This window comes from Pteropus alecto, unplaced genomic scaffold, assembly GCF_000325575.1.
Source record: "Pteropus alecto unplaced genomic scaffold, ASM32557v1 scaffold94, whole genome shotgun sequence".
Taxonomy (NCBI): domain Eukaryota; kingdom Metazoa; phylum Chordata; class Mammalia; order Chiroptera; family Pteropodidae; genus Pteropus; species Pteropus alecto.
The window spans coordinates 6134020-6152022 of record NW_006437736.1 but is presented as its reverse complement, the minus strand read 5'-3'; the positions used below and the strand labels follow the sequence as shown (position 1 = coordinate 6152022).

General features: G+C 42.6%; 1 protein-coding gene across 1 annotated transcript in view; it reads left to right on the top strand.

Moving 5' to 3' along the window:
* STAB2 (stabilin 2) overlaps positions 1 to 18003 on the top strand; it is a 129589-nt gene that overhangs the window by 3014 nt on the left and 108572 nt on the right. Inside the window, exons 2-6 of the mRNA XM_006914703.2 lie at positions 166 to 299; positions 1622 to 1737; positions 9217 to 9302; positions 10003 to 10072; positions 16121 to 16216. Of these exons, the coding sequence (XP_006914765.1) occupies positions 166 to 299; positions 1622 to 1737; positions 9217 to 9302; positions 10003 to 10072; positions 16121 to 16216 (502 nt within the window). The remainder of the gene's footprint in view (positions 1 to 165; positions 300 to 1621; positions 1738 to 9216; positions 9303 to 10002; positions 10073 to 16120; positions 16217 to 18003) is intronic.

Below are 18003 nucleotides of genomic sequence, written 5' to 3'. Positions count from 1 at the left end.
TTTTTCCAAATAAGATTGAAAGCAGCCTGCTAGTCATTACCAATCAACCTCATTGCCATCCTTATCATTCCATTGACATTAGGTCAATGGAGAAGATTGGCGATTGGCCAAGCAAGGCTCTGCTAATGAGACTCAATTTTTTTTTTTTTTTTAACATTTTCACAGACGAAAAGATGTGATAAGAAGTCTCTGCTTATAATGAGGACTGAGTGCCAATCCTGCTCACTCAACTTTGGAATCAAGTGCCCAGATGGTTACACCAAGGTCACCAATGGCTCCATGGGGGTTCGAGACTGCAGGTACTCATTATGAGAAAATAAGTGTGCTTGCGTCTTGGAACTCAAGGGATTGTGAGCCTAAATAGAAACTTCTTGTCTTAAAAACTACCAAGCATTTCCATGGTTTTCTCTTACTCTAACACTACATGAGTTCAAACCTAGGTAACTCACACCTATGACCTTGAGTCTAAAAAATGTATTATTACTGATTCGCATTTCAATACAAAACTGACTATGTTGAATTGCACATACACATTCTCCTTTCATTTTGTGAAAATCTGGGTTTCGTTTCACTTGGAAAAGATTCTAATCAGAACATGTTATAAAGCCTTGGGTCTCATATTCATCTTACTAACTAGCAGCTATGGACCCTGATATTAATTAGAATCCAAAGAAGGGAGACAAATGCATTACAGCTTCATTGCATTGTATGTGAGCGCTGCATTCCTGAAATTCTCTTACGATTCAAAACTCTCATAATTCAAAGCTAATCCTTGCAAAGGATGGCAAGAAGTTCTGCTCACTAGCTTAATGGATGCGGCCACGCAGCTCAAGTGCAAACACAATTTTTTATTTCCTCGTCTACTAATTTAAAAATTAAATAGTACTCAATGAGTTTGTTTTCGATTCAGGGATAAAGGACTAGAATGACTTCTTATTTTGTATAAAATGAAGCATTAACACTGTTATATCTAGAAATACTAAAGTCGAATCCTGGAATACGCCATCCATGCAGAGATCCCTGTATATAAACAATGGTGTTTAGCCTCTAAAGAACTGCTATTCCAGAGCTGTATCTCAGCTGGTAGAAAAACTGTTCTAAGGAACTCGTTATATCTCCCTCGAGGAAACTGTGGCAAATATTACTCACTACACTATACGTTTCTCACAGAAATTTCTACGTTTACAGTATCTACATAAAGATGTGCTAATCCTGAGCAGTCAGTTTGTTTTAAATCCACATATCCTGTGCATCACATAACTCATGATCTTTCTCTTCTTGCATTGGCTGCTAGGATACTCTGTGACGAGTACAAAGTGCGCTTTTAGCATGCGCCTAGAGTCTAACATGATTTTTTCCATCTGCTAATTTCACTTTTGACATCGCTTTAGATATTTCACCCCTATTTTCATTGTGCCTTGATTGTTTTCATCCATTTCTTACCATTAAATATGTCGCGATTATGCTTTATTCTACCTAGAAAGTAAAATGTGTTCGATGTATACATTTTTAAATCTAGGCAAGTGTAAAGATCTAAATAAAAATCTAGGGCAATCCCACTGCCCATAATTAACTGTATTGCTCTGATTATGGGGTTAATGTCCTCTCTTTTCCCTTCAAGGTATACCTTTGAGGTCAGAACGTACTCGCTGTCTCTCCCCGGATGTCGCCACATCTGTAGGAAGACCTATCTCCAGCCTCAGTGCTGTCCAGGCCACTGGGGCCCAGATTGCATGGGTAAGTGGCCCATCACTTTTCTTGGATTTTGATACTTGCTTCTCGGTGTCCCATTTGACAGAAAATTGAGAGGCAGGAGACCCAATAAAAGGAAAACATCAGCATCTTTTTCTAGAAAGTCACATTTCCGTCTATATGTAGAAAATCTTTCTTGCCCTCTCAGCTTTTCTAAAGAAATCTGCTTTCCTCCAGTTAGAGATCTCTCTTTTGAAAGAACTCCTCTACAATTCAGAAAAAGGGACGATTGCGAGGAAATCCATTTTTACAAAAAAAGATAACTGACCATAGAGAAGAAGTAAGAATACTGGGATCTTATGACCCCAAATACAATTTTCTTTAAGAAGAAATTTTATTACCTCTCAAAGACTATAATTATTGTTTGGCAACCAAAATAATCATTAAATCTTCTAAAAATTTAACTCTCAGGATGGAATAGCAAAGTTTTTAATGACCACATTCCACTGAAAGAAAAACTACTAGTTTTTCTAGTCTGAGTCAATGGTACAGTTAAACTCCTGTGGTCAAGCATAGCATCTGACGGCTGAAATTGAACTTCTATCCCAATTATAAATGTTTACACTCAAGTAGTGACTTTGTACTTGCTCTGACATGCAAATTATATGAATTCTTGGATAGTAAAAAAATCAGGCATTTTAATTCATGAATTTACCATTTGTTTTCCATCTTCTAAAACGTAATAAAAAACATCTTAAGCATCCACTTAAAGGGAGAGATTAGTTCTCTTTTGCTTTGTTTTTTTTCTAATTAAAATAATATAAGCAAATCATACACAGCTTGTAATGTTTAGGAAAGTATAAAGAAAGAAAAAACAGCAACTTATATTCTGTCACACGTAGGAAACCGTAAATAGTTTGGCTTATTTCCATAGTCTTTTCTTCCATATGGCTTCTAAATAGTTGAGCCCATAGTATATGCATAATGTTCTCTCCTGTTTCTTTTTGTAACTAATGATTAGGTGAATGACAGCTTCCATTCACTCAACATCGATGACATTAGTTACTAGAGAGGTACTTGGCCTATATTATCTAATTTAATTCTTAAAACAAATCTCTGAGTTAGACAATTTTATCTCCATTTCGTGTATGAGGAATCAGAGATTGGAAGATTATGTCTTGCCTATTTCCTTGGAGCTGGTAAGTGATAAAGCAAGTTCAAGTTCAGGGTTGCCTGGCACCAAAACCTGAGAAAAAGAGGGAGAGAGATCTTCTACATGTTTTTTTTGTTTTAAATTTCTCTTTTGATTGTTAGTCCCTTCAGCCCTCCTAGCCAATGCCTGGATTGTGCTCCTTACCTGGAAAGGTCAAGGCTTGGGGTTTAGGATCGCTTGGCCCTACTCTCTGTTAACCGCTCTGCTCTCAGTTTCACCCCAGCATGTTAACACAATGTGTTTCTAAGAGTTTATTACACCAGAATCAAGCAATTAACCCAGACTTAACAGATTTCGAGAATTTTTTTTAGTGCCAAATGTGGTCACAATCACATCCTGTTCTTATAGACATCCCGATACAATAGAAAGAAATTTTTGATTTACTTTTCTCTTTCTAACCCACAAAAATTAATCTGATGACAAGTTGTTAATCAGACACACCGTAGACAAGAAAAGTTTTTGTCCAAGACGCAGTAACGAAAGTCGGTATCTCCAACATAACGAATGACAGACCACAGCCAGGAGAGCAAAGAACTCTGGGCCTACTACCGAGTTTTAGGTTTGAATCTGATTCCATCATTACTGGTTTGGTTAAGATATTTCCTGCTTATGCCTCAGTCTTCTTAGCTCTCAACGGGGGTAAAAAGTCCTCCTTTCTAAAACTTTATTAGAGATTTTAAAGCATTAATATGAATGAAAGTACTTGGCAAAGTATATGACATGAAGAAGACATTTTATAAAAGTTTTATGAATAAATAAATGAGTGAATCATAATTAAAAGAGACCTCTGATAATGAAAGGCAAATAAAATGATGCCCTTCCTCCGAGGCCTTTTTAAACAGTGGGTAACTCGTAAAACAAGCAGGCAAACAAGATTCAAAACCTTCGGTGGGTGTCCATGCCAGCACACTGTGCTATGAGCAACTGAGGCAAGGCTCACATTTGCCATCGAAGGAGGCTGAGGATTCCTTGAACAGTCGGGCATTTCCTTCTGATTGGTCTCAAGGCCAGAGAAGCAAAGCACATGAAAACCAAGGCCTGGAAATTCTTTCTGTCTTCTCATTGGGAGCAAAAGTGCGTTTCCCTTTGTCTTCATCTTCCAAACATACTCACTGTCTCAAAAGGCTTCCTTCCTTTGGTTCAGGAAAGAGATAAATCCTCTGCTTGGCTGTGTTATTTCGCCCCTCACATTTTTGTGGTGATGACAAGAGAGATCTTGGCTATCACTTTATATTTCCTCAGGGATAAGGCTGCTGACATGTGTCCATCCTTCTTCTGGAGGAAGTACAAGCTCTCAAATGACCTTCTTTCCAATGCAAGCACAGTATCCACTTCCTTTTTAATGCATCGAGAAATACATTCATCCTCAACACTTCTGAGTTATGTCCTAAATTATTTTAATAGTACCTTATTCAAATTAGAAAATAACTCTATAATCAATTCTGAAAACTTGGAAAACACGAAAAAAGCACAATGAAAAAAATTACTCATTATCCTCTAAAATTAAGAATAAGGCATTATTCTCACTTGGAGAAAATATATATATATCTCATCCTGGCATAAAAAAGGTGTTTAATGTGCTTCTTCCTCATTAAAACTTGTACTGCTTTCTCAGATCTGCATATGGAAGCCTTTTCTCATTAGCACAAAAACATGTTTTTAACCTCGAAACATAATACATTTGAACAAACAATATTCTATTTGAGATGAAATAGATTGTTTTACTTGTCCATGCTGGTTCTTGTTATTCCACCATGAATGTTAACAGATTTATGCTACAACTCAAAGTAACAAAAAAAGAATGTGGCAAAACAATCTGATTATTTCAAAGGGAAATGACTTTGATTCTTCTTTTTTGAGGTCAGTGTCATCAAATTATGCACAATTTATTTTTTGTATCATGTCATTTGCATTTTTTAGGCTTCTTTTTCTTTTCTGTTGTATGTTCCTTGCCATTCACTGAACAGGTTGCAAATAACAGATTTATGTGGATTTGGAGCCACTCTTTTAGGCATGTCTTTTTTGGCTTTGAGTGACAAATAATGCCAAATTCGCCTGAGGAACCTATTTCGCATCAGTTTCCCAGACAGACAATTTCAACCAGAGCTATAAATTGTATACCAGGACATATTCTCTGCCTAGCACTGTGACCCAAGCTTTTAAACAAAGGTGGTGACATGGATTCTAGAGTTCCTTGGGAGATAAGTTACACAGGGAAGTCCCTGGCCTTTGTTGGCCAGGAAGTTTATTATCTTCCTTTAAAGAAACAGAACAGCTAATGATTTGCTGACAGCTTATAAAGGGTAAGCCTCCTGCATAAGGAAAGTCACAATGCAAGGGACCACCAGAGGAGCAGTGCCTGAAGGGAAATGTGATGACCTAAAATAGCCTTATCAGCTCCTCGAGCCTCACAATGCATCAAAAAATGTGCCCTTATAGCAGATTCTGTAATCTCTCTTTCAAGTGTGGTTGCTGAGAATGGCAATTTTACCGTCTTTTTTTACTTAATGGAGGCCTGAGGTGATAGCAAATGATTTGAGAAGCAGGAAAGAAATTTACACTTTTGCATAAAAACCTTCACTTCCTCCCTGTCCGGGGACTTCACATTAACTTCTGCAGTGTTCCCAGTGGTTCTCAAACATTAACGTGCAGTAGAAATGAACATCCCTGTGAAAATGCATATCCCTGGGTCTTACATCCAGAAATCCTCTTTCAATAGGTGTGAAGGGCCAAACTTGACATAAAATTGTAACAGTTTATTATCGACCAACAGGGTGAGTATGGACTGAAATCCAGCCCATCCTTGTCTCACCAAGTCATACATTCCTGGTCAATCTTGAGAAAGGGCCACCTCTCGATTTTAGTTTCGACTTCTTGCCAAGCCTAATATATGTTGGGGATATATCGACAAGATCAGTGAGAGCTGGGGAAGCTTTTTAAAATTTGCACAAAGGCTCTCTATGCCCTGTTAGATTAGTCCAGGTCCTGTGAAGAGCAGATACCAAGACAGGGCTACAGATGCAAGAGATTAATGAAAAGGAGTGCTTGAGAAGGAAAACGAGAAGGAAGCCAGGAAACGCAGGGGGAGCAATCCAACAAGCAGAGAGGTCTCAGCCTTGTGAATAAGATAGGGAGCCAAGGAACGTTAGATGGAAAAGTCTTAGACTACATGTAGTTCTAGGATGAGCGTGGGAGACTGGAATTCAGGCGCCACTGCCTGCAAAAGTAAAAATGCCTGGGACGTCATTTCCGCAAGGTGGCACTGATTGCTGAGCCTCAGGGTGGAGGAGGCTCTCTGTTCTTCTGAGCCAGTGCGGAAGGCAAGCTTGGGGTCTCTCAGAGAGCCCCTTACCTGCCTAGCCTTTGGAAGAGGCATAGGGACCAAGAGAAGTAAACAGCAGCAGAGCTGTCACCTCTCTATCTTCCTGGTCCTGCCCAGAGTTTGGCCTGGTTCTCAAAATACCATCTCAGCCCAAGAAGGGTGTAGCATCAAAAGGAAATGGGAGAAGAGCTATTTGATAGTCAATGACCTGCGGAAACACTCATGGCACCTCACGTCCGGCATCTGTGAACTCAAGTCCTTCAGTTGGTTTTCGCATGAACTTCAAAGTGCATTCCTGGCACCTGCATGATGAGGCCCTTTCCCTTCCTCTTTCTCCTCACCTGCTGCTGATCTTTTAAAAATAAAAGCCACAGTCCCTCACAAGGCCCTTCCATAAGGATCTGGCTATTGCCCTCAGATCTAGGTCAACTGGGCCATGATTGGTTATTTCTGATAAATGTTTTAACCTCCAGTAGGTGGAATGATGAGAGCTCTAGGTCTCTTTCCCCCATAACAACCCTTTTCCCAGGTTGTCAACCAGTAGTTATTTGATTGCCTGTTAAACCATGACTCTCTCCCTGCACTGGACTGGTAGGACCATGGAAATTGAGACCTGGTCTGTGAGCTCACCTTACTCGTTCCTGTTTCAAATGGGTGCCCAATAGTTTATTTCTGAGTGGTTTTTTTTTTTTTCCTGTTACACTGCCAACCAGAAAGAACATAAACTGATGAGGATGGAGAGTATCCCCTCTAAATAATAACAACCACCATTTATTGAGCACCTAATATTTCCAGTCCCTACCACCACCTACCAGGATGACACTTGAACTGAATCTCAGAGCCAGCCATTGACTTTCCCAAAGGGATACAGCTAGCAAAGAGTTGACGTGGGGTTCGAACCCAGAACATCCTGATTGTAAAGTCCCTGCTCTCTCGTAACACTGTCGCATCTCATGTAGCCACTGCCCTAGCGGATGAGAGCAGCCCAAACCAACAAATTGGTTTGCAGAGTGATTTGTAGAGATCAGCTACATGTCAGTGTGTCTTCTCCTTCACCCACCTTATAAACATTTCTGCTATCTGTGCTGTGGCTCTGGTGTGCAGTAGTGCTTGGTTTGTATATAGCATGATGATAAACTGAAGCACCTGCCTGTGTTTGAAGCCTGACCACAGTCCCAAAGTGTACAGTTTACACCCTTCAGTTTACTAATATTCTGCAGGGAAGAAACAGAGGAGCCAGGGAGAACACGGTCTACAGGTGTGCAACTCAACTCCCTCTCCTCCCTGTATCAACAAGAAACACATGTTCTTCTAAAGAATTAGCCCGGTAACTCAAGTGAGCCATAAGAGTTGCCTTCTGAGAGAATGGCTTCCTCTGTGGTCTCTTTTTTAGAAGTCTCTTTTTCCAAGAACTACCTTTTCGGTTTCTATGAATGCTGATTTCTCGGAAAATATGTGGTATAGCAAGCTTGTGACAAAGGAGAGCTCTGAACAAATGTCTTTGTGGATGGGGGTAGGAGGGATGGGTGGGCAGGAAGGTGGACACTCCGCTAGAGGCCTCTCCTTACCCCTTGCCAGCTGGGTGACTTTGGGCAAGCCACATTACTACTCTGTGCCTCAGTTTCCTCAAATGGGACTAAAAATAAGACAAATAGGACTTAACTTCAGGAGATTGCTGTGAGTAGTCAATGCATGCATCCTTTATTATCATCTAGAACTCCATGTCATTCGCTGTTTTGCAGAAGGCATTTGCCTTGCTAACTTAAATTTGGGATGACGTTTGATCCTGCCTCATTCACACAAACACATTTCAGGGGCATTGTAGGGTTTCTGCTTGGTGCTCGCTAGTCTGGATCTGTTATTTAGATGGAACTCACCCAAAGAGGGATTAAATCCGTGTTGACTCAGCACTCATAATGCAGAACAACAGCAAGTATAAAAAGAAACAGAAATTTTTGTCATCCTCGTCACGGTAGTATCTTAAACTCCTATCACTTATTATTACTTTAACTCCTCTATTTGATTTTGGGCCTTGTGATTTCTGACTTTCTAGCTAAATGTCCCTTTGCCCCAGCATGTAACATAAGGCTTATCATGTAGTAGGTATTCTCTGAACATTTAGTGAATGACTGTGAAATTCTCTAATAAATGCTTATAAAAGCTCCAACTCAGGTCCAGCACAGCCCCAAAGTGCAAACTTTGTGCTTGTTTGGAATCAGTTTCTGAGTGAAATCTAAATTCCTTTGCTTGCCATGTAAAGCTTTTCATGGATTGGCCCCAACCGTCCTATTACGCCTCATCAACCACCACTTTTCCCAGACCCCAACTCCCAAGTTCCAGCCCCGGCAAATTTTTTATCATTCCCAGAACCGGCCATGGCCCTGTACACCTCCGAGACTTCATACTTGTCATTTCCTCTTCCTGAATCGCCCTTCCTTTTTAAGCATGGTCAGCTCCTACCGAGCCTTCAAAACCCCAGCTTAAATGACCCCTCCTCAGGGATGTCTCCTGGATTCCCCAGGGCGGCATCCACAGCTCCTTTTCCTGGTCTCCCTCAAATCCTGTCTAGTACACTAAGTAAGAGGCCTGGCTTTAGAGTCCTGCTAAAGGCCCAGCTAAATCCCCAGCGGTGCATTTTATAAAGTGTGAGTCTTTGGGCGAGTTACGTGACCCCTCTGAACTTCAGTCTTCTTGCGTGCTAACTAGCACCAATAGCAAACCCTGAGGGTTGCAATGGGAATGATTTAATGAGATAACTGTGAAGTGGATAGCAAATGCTCAAGAAATGGCAGGCAGTCTGAGGCCCCTGACTCCCCTGGGATTCACTCACCTCCCCCGTGTAACTTTAAGTGACACCAGCAGAGTCTTCAATTATTTCTTACCCCAGCAACCAGCACACTAACTGGCACATAGTAGGTGCTTAATGCATCCTTGCAGAATGCTCGCGTGCCGGCACAAATGAATGAATCTGAGTCCTTTGATTCCCTAGAGTGCCCAGGAGGAGCGAGTTCCCCCTGCAGCGGCAGAGGCAGTTGTGCAGAAGGCATGGGAGGAAATGGAAGCTGCTCATGCCAAGTAAGTTCAGAAACGTGCCCACCTCCCTGACTCTGCCCCCGCCCCTTACCTGCATATCCGTCTGTAAAATGGGTTTGCTAGTAATATCTATGTAATTACACTGGTTGAGAAAGTGGAATGAGATCATATACGTAAAATGCTTTGTGAAACTACACTGGAACCATAGAAATTGTTGTTGTTCCTATTAATAATCGCCGCTATTAGCAGACGACTCTTTGGTGCTGTGCACAGCACCCATGTCAAACACTGGGTCCACCATTGAATTTCTTTGTTATCCCATGAAAATGGTTTTTTGCAATTTTCAAGCCTTAGATGATTGAAGTGCAAAGATCCTTCAGAAAAAATTTGAGCTCGACTGTCTTCAGAAATGCAACATTGAAAGTTTTTATTTCATCCTCAGTTGAACTATGGTGTGGCTATTAGCACTGGCTCTCTATTTATATCTGTGGGCTGACAAAGCATCTTTCTTCTGAAGAGCTCCAGACTCAGTAAAAAATGATACAGGGATTAACATACGCATTACGACACAAAAACAGCAAAGAATAAAGGAAAGAAATAGAAAGAAGGAGCTTTAATATAGGCACAGAGGGAAGGTACATTTGAGAAGCCAACACTGATCCAACCATCTGGGAAAAATCAATGGGCTTCCTGGGTAACGCAGATCACTTTGGGTCTGACATCTGCCTGGGGTGTTTTGCAGAAAGGGTTTGGTGGAACAGCCTGTGAAACCTGTGCTGATGACAATTTATTTGGACCCAACTGCTCAGCAGGTATGTCTGGTTTTTGTGTAATCAAATACATTTGGAAAGGTTGAAAGTCAAACATGGCTTATTTATATAGCCAAAGCCCCCAGAAAGACTATTCCTTGTTCGGTGCAAGGGGAAGAATACTGAACAGTTATGCATAACCACGTCTACACAGGCAAAACAAAGAGTTGACAATAAATCTGATAAAACACCGTTTTTGAAAAAGTAGATAGTGTTTTCTGTGGTTTTCAGCTCTTGCAGTCAGCTACTCACCAGCGTGCTTCCTAGCAAACTTGGGGTCATACAATTCCCTCTCTCCAGGCTCCAGGATGCAACATCCACTGTTCTTAGCCTGCCCAGCTTCTCCCTGAGGTCTTTCCAGATCCTGGTCTCAGCATTGATCTTCTCCCCAGGGGTCGCTACTTCCACCATAAGTCCCACCACATTCTAATCTGCCCTTTCCTTTTGGGAGTTCACAATACCTGAGGTGATCAGAGGTTGTTGGCTCCCTTTTGTAGATTAAACAAACAATCAAACAAACAAACAAACCTGACGCTGGTTTGTCCACTCTCTTATTTTTGGTTCCCCCCAGAAGTAAACCCTAAACAAGGATTCCAGTACAAGTAGCATATTTGGAAGGCGACTCTGGGAAACACTAAGAAAGTGACATAAGGGAAATAATGCATGTGTTGTCAAGCCAGAGACCACTGTGGATGAACAGAGCTTGATGCCCTGGGGAACTCCGGAGTCAGGTGTCTAACACTCAGCTCAGAGATATCATACCCAAGGGGAGAGGGAGCCACCGTGCGGCAGGCAGAATAATGACCCTCCCAACAGATGTCCACATCTGAATTTCTTGGACCTGAGACTATATTACCTTCCATGGCAAGGAAGAGTTAGGGTAGCAGATGGAATTAAGGTTACTAATCAGCTGACCGTAAAACGAGATTATCCTGGATTAACCAGGTGAGCCCCGTGTAATCGGAGGAGGGAGGCAGAGGAAGAAGATGCAGTGTCAAGGTGATGACATGTGAGAAAGACTCTGCTGGCTCTTGCACAGTGATTTTGGATTTCTGACCTCCAGAAATGTAAGATAGTAAATTTGTGTTGTTTTAAGACACCAAGTTGGGAGTCATTTGTTACAGCAGCAATAGGAAAGTGATAGGTTCAGTCGCTGGGGGAGACTTGTTACTTTTCTGGCACTTAGCCCCCAGTGAGCGTTCATATGGAGCAGCCTTCCTAGGAAGTGTTCGCAGGATACTAGAAGTTGGCTGCAATGCACAGAATTGGTAAGGCCTAGAGAATATGGGCATGGTAGGGACAGTGTCTGCCAGATCCATTGTCACCCAAAAAGGATGCGTGTCAGGTGGCCTTTCTCCAACACCACCTCAGTTCTGGCTTTTAGGGAAAAATCAAATTCAGCAGATACTTCCTTGATCCAAAAATTTTTGCAAGAAAAATTACGTATCCCACCCCCGTAAGTGTGCGCACTTCGTAATAAGTTTCATTTGCAATAGCAGAGGCATCGTCTCATTCTAATCCACGGGCTCCTGGAAGGCAGATGCCATTATACCTCTTTATCTGCCTTCCACAGTGCTACCTGCATGGTAGACACTCACTCCACTTCTGTTGGCTGAATGAATAAATGAGTGAGTGTACGAACAAATGAAAGATCTATTTTGCTCCGGCCATATTGTCCTGACTCAGAAGCGGGGTTTTGAGAAGCAACATGTAGAGTTCCAGCTTTAGACTCAGATTGGGTTTCAGCCCCAAAGCTGCTAATTGTGGGAATCTTAAATTTACAAGCACAGTCTCTGTATCTTCATCTATAAAAATAGAAATAATATTGCTTCCTTTAGGGTTACTATGAGAATTTAATGAGATCAATCAGTGTGCAATAAATGTTAGCAATTATTATTATTATTGCCTGTTATTTCCTAGTGATCCCCAGTTTTTGGACTTTCTTCGTCTACCTCTCCATAAGAGATTATTTCATAAGAGTGTCAGCAAAAGCCAATTTAAAACAGATGTTGGAATCCCGTGTTTTTAAGATTATACATTTTATTAAAGGAAATTAAACTAAAATATGGTCAATCAACTGCCTAGAAATAACATGCCTCCTAAACTGGCCTTTCTCTACCATAATTCAAGCATTTAAATCACACATTTTAAATAAATATTGAAATGGAAAGAAACCATATCTAGCATTGCTTGCTTCCCCAAAAAAAGTCAAGAAATTGCTTTGGGATGAAAATTTAGAAAGAAAATGAATCCACGTTGTCTCCAGGAGATGGTTTTGGTTGCCAGTGGGCACAGGTGTACATAGTAAGTCCGAACATTTCTAAATAAAATGGCATTTCTTCGCACTTGTTTGTGCCGTGGAGAAAGAGCAAGTGAAAAGAAGAGAGATGATTTAGAAACCCAAAGCGTTAAGAAAACCAGAAACCTAAACTGAGAGTTGGAAGAAAAATTTCCACAGTCTAGACTCTAATAGAACTTCGTGTGGAGATGGAAATGTTTGGTATCTGTGCTGTCCCACGGTGCCTCCAGTCACCTGTGGCCACCGAGGACCCGAAATGGGGCTAGTGCAACTGAGGAAATGAATTTTAAATTTTTGTTCGTATTACTTAATTTAAATTCAAATAGCCACATGTGGCTAGTGGCTGCCATATTGGAAAGCTTGGCTCCAGAACGTATGATGACTAAGAAAAGGCTTTGCCGTCAGATTGGCCTGAGTTTGAAAGCAGCTGCTGCGTGATCTGGGGCAAGCTATTAAACCTAACCCTTCCTTACCTGTAACAGAGAAATAATAATACTTGCCTCACTGGGTTGACAACACAGCAATGCTTTTAGCAGCATGGCACAAATGCTCAATCAATGAAAGCAAGTATTAAGAGAAGACCAAAGCAATCCAACATGAGTGAACATTCATTCACTTGTGAATGAACGAATGGGTGGAGAATGAATGAATGGCTCAGCAATGGCTGGTCATTTTCCACTGGCAAGGAGTAGGGGAACTTGGCAAACCTTTTCAGCCAGACATCCACTGGGTGCCAGTGTTGTTTCATCCAGCGAGTTGTTGGTCCCTTGGAGGTGGTGAGTCTGCTGTAAGTAGGACAGCTCTATTAGATGCAGTCTATTTTTAACACTGACTTTAACCTGCTGCCAGAGCATTCTCCTACCCGACTGGTGATTAATTTAGATGTGATTTAGAGCTGCGTCAGCCATGAGTTTTCATCTCTGCTGCCAAGGCCCTAGCCTGCTCAGTGCCTCACTCCTGGGTTGAGGTAGCATGCAAAGCCCACTCTCTCTGACATGACCCCTAAATCAGTCCCACAGTCCTGTCTCATTAATTAACAGAAGCCAGCGTTTGCTGAGCACCAGCTGTGTTCCAGACAGTGTGGGAATGGGCTTGACAGACATGGTCTCTTTGGATCCTCACAGCAATCCTTCAAGCTGGGTTCCTCCTTTTATGGATGAAGAAGCAGAGACGCTTCTCAAGGTCACACAGCAATTATTGGGACAGAGGCAGGATTTGGCCCCAAGTGGCGGAGCCCAGAGCCTAAGCAGAATTGCATCATTCTTCCCTTGGAGTGCATTCACCATTAGACCCCTGAGATCCAGAGAGTGGAGAGATTAGGTCCCCACCCCCAAGGAGCTGGAAACACAGCGGACAATTATGATCTAATGTGTACAGCACCACGGGATGTTATGGAAACATAGGCGAGCAAGCAGCTCACTCTGCCAAGGCGCCTGGCCCAAGGGCCTTTGACCACGCTAAAGTCACACACCCCGAGTTTCATATGTCTCTAGAGATTTGCAGCAAAAACTAAGGACTCTTTAAATGACATCTGAGAGTCCCTCTGCTACTCACTTCTCCTTCCCAAGGACACTTTCTTGGCGGCAGCTGGCAGCCCTGCAATACGTGTCAGAAGCGCCCGGAAGTTGTGCCAAGTTAGTTCATCCAGTACAGAGGCTGAACTGGAAGGCGGGACACAGGGAGAGGCTCACGCCAGGATGAGGAGATGAGCAACAGGACAGCTCTTGCAGTGAGCATCTAAATTAGGAGCAGGGGCTGTCACATTTAACTCCCCCCGTCCACCTCCTCACCTTCTATTGACCGCATGACAACACTTAGGACACGTACTGTCACTGTATCTCTTAGAGTGAGTCTGGCTTCTGCACTGCACTGTGAGCTCCTTGAATTTAGATATTGTGCATTACTCATATTGTATACCCCATGCTTTATACAGTGCCTGCCACTAGGTAGGAGCTGGAGTGATATTTTTTACTTGAATTGAATTGAGTCTTTTCTGCTGAGACCGTGGTTCACCCCCTTTTCTCCCCAGTTATCTCCATGACCAGTTTGACTTCTCTTGGGAACTCGTCTGTTCCAAAAAATAAGCCATAGGTGGACGTCGGAGTGCTTCGCCGAAATAGAAATAGTGGCAGATCGATTTTTGAAGGAAGGGTGACAAATGCAAATCTGATTAATTCTTCACCTATTCGAATAAGTTCTTGAGCTAGTTATCTCTCATTTTTTGTATATGATACCTAACGAGATGCTGTCAGCGTTAAATGAGATAATGCATGCAAAGCACGTGGCAGATTGCTTGGTAGGTAGCAGTCGCTCGGTAAAGGGAAGTACAGGGCCAGTTCCAGGATGAGGCCAGTGAGGGACATGCCTCGGGGCCAGGATTTAAGGAGGCATCAAGTCCTCAGTAATCGAGACAAACCATTTTGTTAGTTATCTAGGGCTGCTGTGACAAAGTACCACAAACTAGGTGGCTGAAAAACAGGAATTTATTGTTTCAGTTCTGGAAACTGGGAATTCCAAATCAATATGTTAGCAAGGCCAGTGCCTTTCAAAGCCTCTAGAGGAAGATCCCTCCTTGAAGCCTCCAGCCCCTAGTAGCCCCACGTGTTCCTTGGCTTGTGGCAGCCACACTCCAGTCATTGCCTTTGTCATCACACGGCCTCCTCCTCGTATGTCTGTGTCCTCAACCCTTCTAATAAGGACCCCAGTCGTACTGGACTCAGGCTACTCTACTCCGGTCCGACCTCGACTGAGCTACTTAACATCTGCAATGACTCTATTTCCACAAAAGGTCATTCCGGGGTGCTGAGGGTTTGGATTTCAATATCGCCTTTTGGGAAACAAAATTCGACCCACGACAATCATATTTTTAAATTATTGAACAAAACGTCAAAATGTTAAATAAGGCAGGATCCGACTCTGTACTTTTGTGCCATCCTACCTCCTTCTTCTCACCCTGTTCCCTGCCTCGCCCTCCTCATTCTGGCCCTGCAGGATGCTGTCTTCATTGGAATTTTAGTTGTGCGGTTTTTGGTATTGTTGTCAGGCACTGTAAAGAGCTAGGCTAGGATGCTGGCGACATATCCAAGTAGTAAATCTTGCTTCAAATGAGCCACAAACTGGGTGCTAAAGGGTTACCATTTATTTCAAAGGCCTTTCATTTCTCATTCCTGAAATGATCTGTCACCAGGCTGAAAAGATATCTATTTCAAGCTAGAAAGCATGGCACAGTTTTTCTCTGCCCTTTTGAATTATTATTTTTTTTTTATACATGCATCGCCCCATCGTTCAGGAAGTAGGATTTATTTCCATATATTTCCTGTTACCAGTGGTGATCGAATCAGTGGCAGCTTTTTCTCTTCTAAACATGACAGATGTATATGTAAGAAACTAAGTTAATTCTCTTGTTGAGGTGTCCAAGGATGAAGTAAGTAGTTTGAAAGTAGAGAAAGGAACTCGAATACACCTGACATGCCAGGTATGCAGGTTTGCTTTATATATATTCTCTCATTTAACTCTATAGAAATCCCATGAGGGAGGCATCATGATCCACAGGTTATTCACAAATAAATTGAAGCTCATAAAAAGAAAATGAAGTTAAGATTCAAGCCAGGGGGTCTAGGACTTCAAGCCCATGGTTATCCCTACCTCATCGTACAGATTCTCGAAAAACACGATCTGAAAACATTATCCTTCCAGAATGCTTAGAATTCTGTGTCAGGTCATGATAAAAAATGCCCGTTTTCTGTCTGCAGTGTGCAGCTGCGTGCATGGAGTATGCATCAGTGGGATAGCCGGCAATGGAACTTGTGAGTGCCACTCTGCCTACACGGGCCCCAACTGTGACAAGCGTAAGTGCTGCTAGGTTCCTTCACGCCACCAGATCGAATAGGCACAGATGTGTGCATTTCGATTTCGTGTTCACATACTGGGGCTCGACACCAAATGTTTGGCTAGAAGAAAACCAAAAATTAAAAGGAGAGGAAAATAAAGGAAAAGAGGAGAGAGAAATGAAAGGGGAAGAGGTAAGGAGAAGGGGAGAGAAGAAATCATAAAGAAGATTGGAAGTCTAGGAAGTTTCGGGAGCAACATGGTGACATGGCTAAGAGCTATGTTTTGGGAAGGGCAAGCTGGTGGCAGTGTGAAAGACAGAATGGAGAGGAAGACATTGGGACTGGGAAACCAATCGAGGCCATCACAAGGTAGGCACCTAGTAAGTCGCGTTCTTAGTTCTCAAAATTAAGTTCTCAAAAACAGAACACGTTAACAAGAAACAGAGGCTCACCAGTTAGGCTCCAGGGATGCTGAAGGATACACCGAAGTTCACAAAACTAGTAAATAGGAGAGCTGGGGCTCAAATCACTTGAAATTATTTAAACAAACTATCATATTGGATCCAATCAAGAGATAGAAGCCACAGAGTGATTGCAACAAAGGAAGTTTAATATTGAGAGTTAGTAAGCTATGATAGGAGAGTGACTATAAAAATGCAAAGTGAACTCTAGGGCTGACTGAGCCTAACAAAGGAAGAATGAACTTGGAAGGGGGTGGCCATCCCCAAGACTAAGTTCAAATCTTGTTCAAGAAGATGCTGTTGCAGCCCACTTGGTGGAGGAGAAGTTTGCTGGTTTGCCCAAGCTAGCATGGGATCACAGTCAGCTGGCAGGCGAGCAGCGACCCTCCAGGACACTGATGAACCGCGGCTGGTGGGCGAGCACACAGAGGGAGTTGGGGCACTGTGGGTGCTAAACTTGGAGTATGCAACGTCTGTGTGTGGAAAGGGCTATGGGAAGGTGGTCACAGGGTCCAGACCAAAATTGCAAGGTCACTGACGGACTGTGCAGTCTGCGTGCACGGCTGGGGCAGAGTATCACTGGATGTCCTCACATAGCCACACAGCTGACGGACTATGCAGCAGCAAGAAAGCAAACAGCAGAAGCATGACACTGCAGGACAGAACCAGGAAGAGCCCCTTCCTCCTGCAGTGGGCCTCTAGTGCCCCCTACTGGCCAAGCTTAACATAGCACACAGAAGCATGACACTGCAGGACAGAACCAGGAAGAGGAACCCCTTCCTCCTGCAGTGGGCCTCTAGTGCCCCTTACTGGCCAAGCTTAACATAGCACTGTAAAGAAGAAATGTTCAGAGTCCTGTCCATTCTCACAGAGCAGGTGAAGAAGGGTGATTTTGGAGCTTAGACATTAAGAAATTGGACATTCTGCCTGACACTAGACTCGTTTAACTTATCCTCGGGATACTACTCTCCTGGTCTGTAAAATGAAGGGATTGGACGAGATTCAAATTCAACAACTTTAAACGCATTTTATTGAAAACCAGTGAGAAGCTATGAGCAATGATGGTAAAGGGGATGAATAAAACACAGCTTCTGCCATCTTCCCATGGAGGAGCCAGACATGCAGACAACAAGTTTGATTGGCTGACCCCTTCTGCAATCCTCAGTCAGCCTCCTTCCCCACCCACTCATGATCAAAAGGCTTTTTAAGAAGACAGGAGACCCAGGCCAGAATCCAGCTTAACGGAGAACGTAGACATGTTTTCCTCCAAATGACAAAATAATTCTGTTGCATCATAAGACACACAATGGACTGGCACAAAACTATTTACAAACCACATGGCAG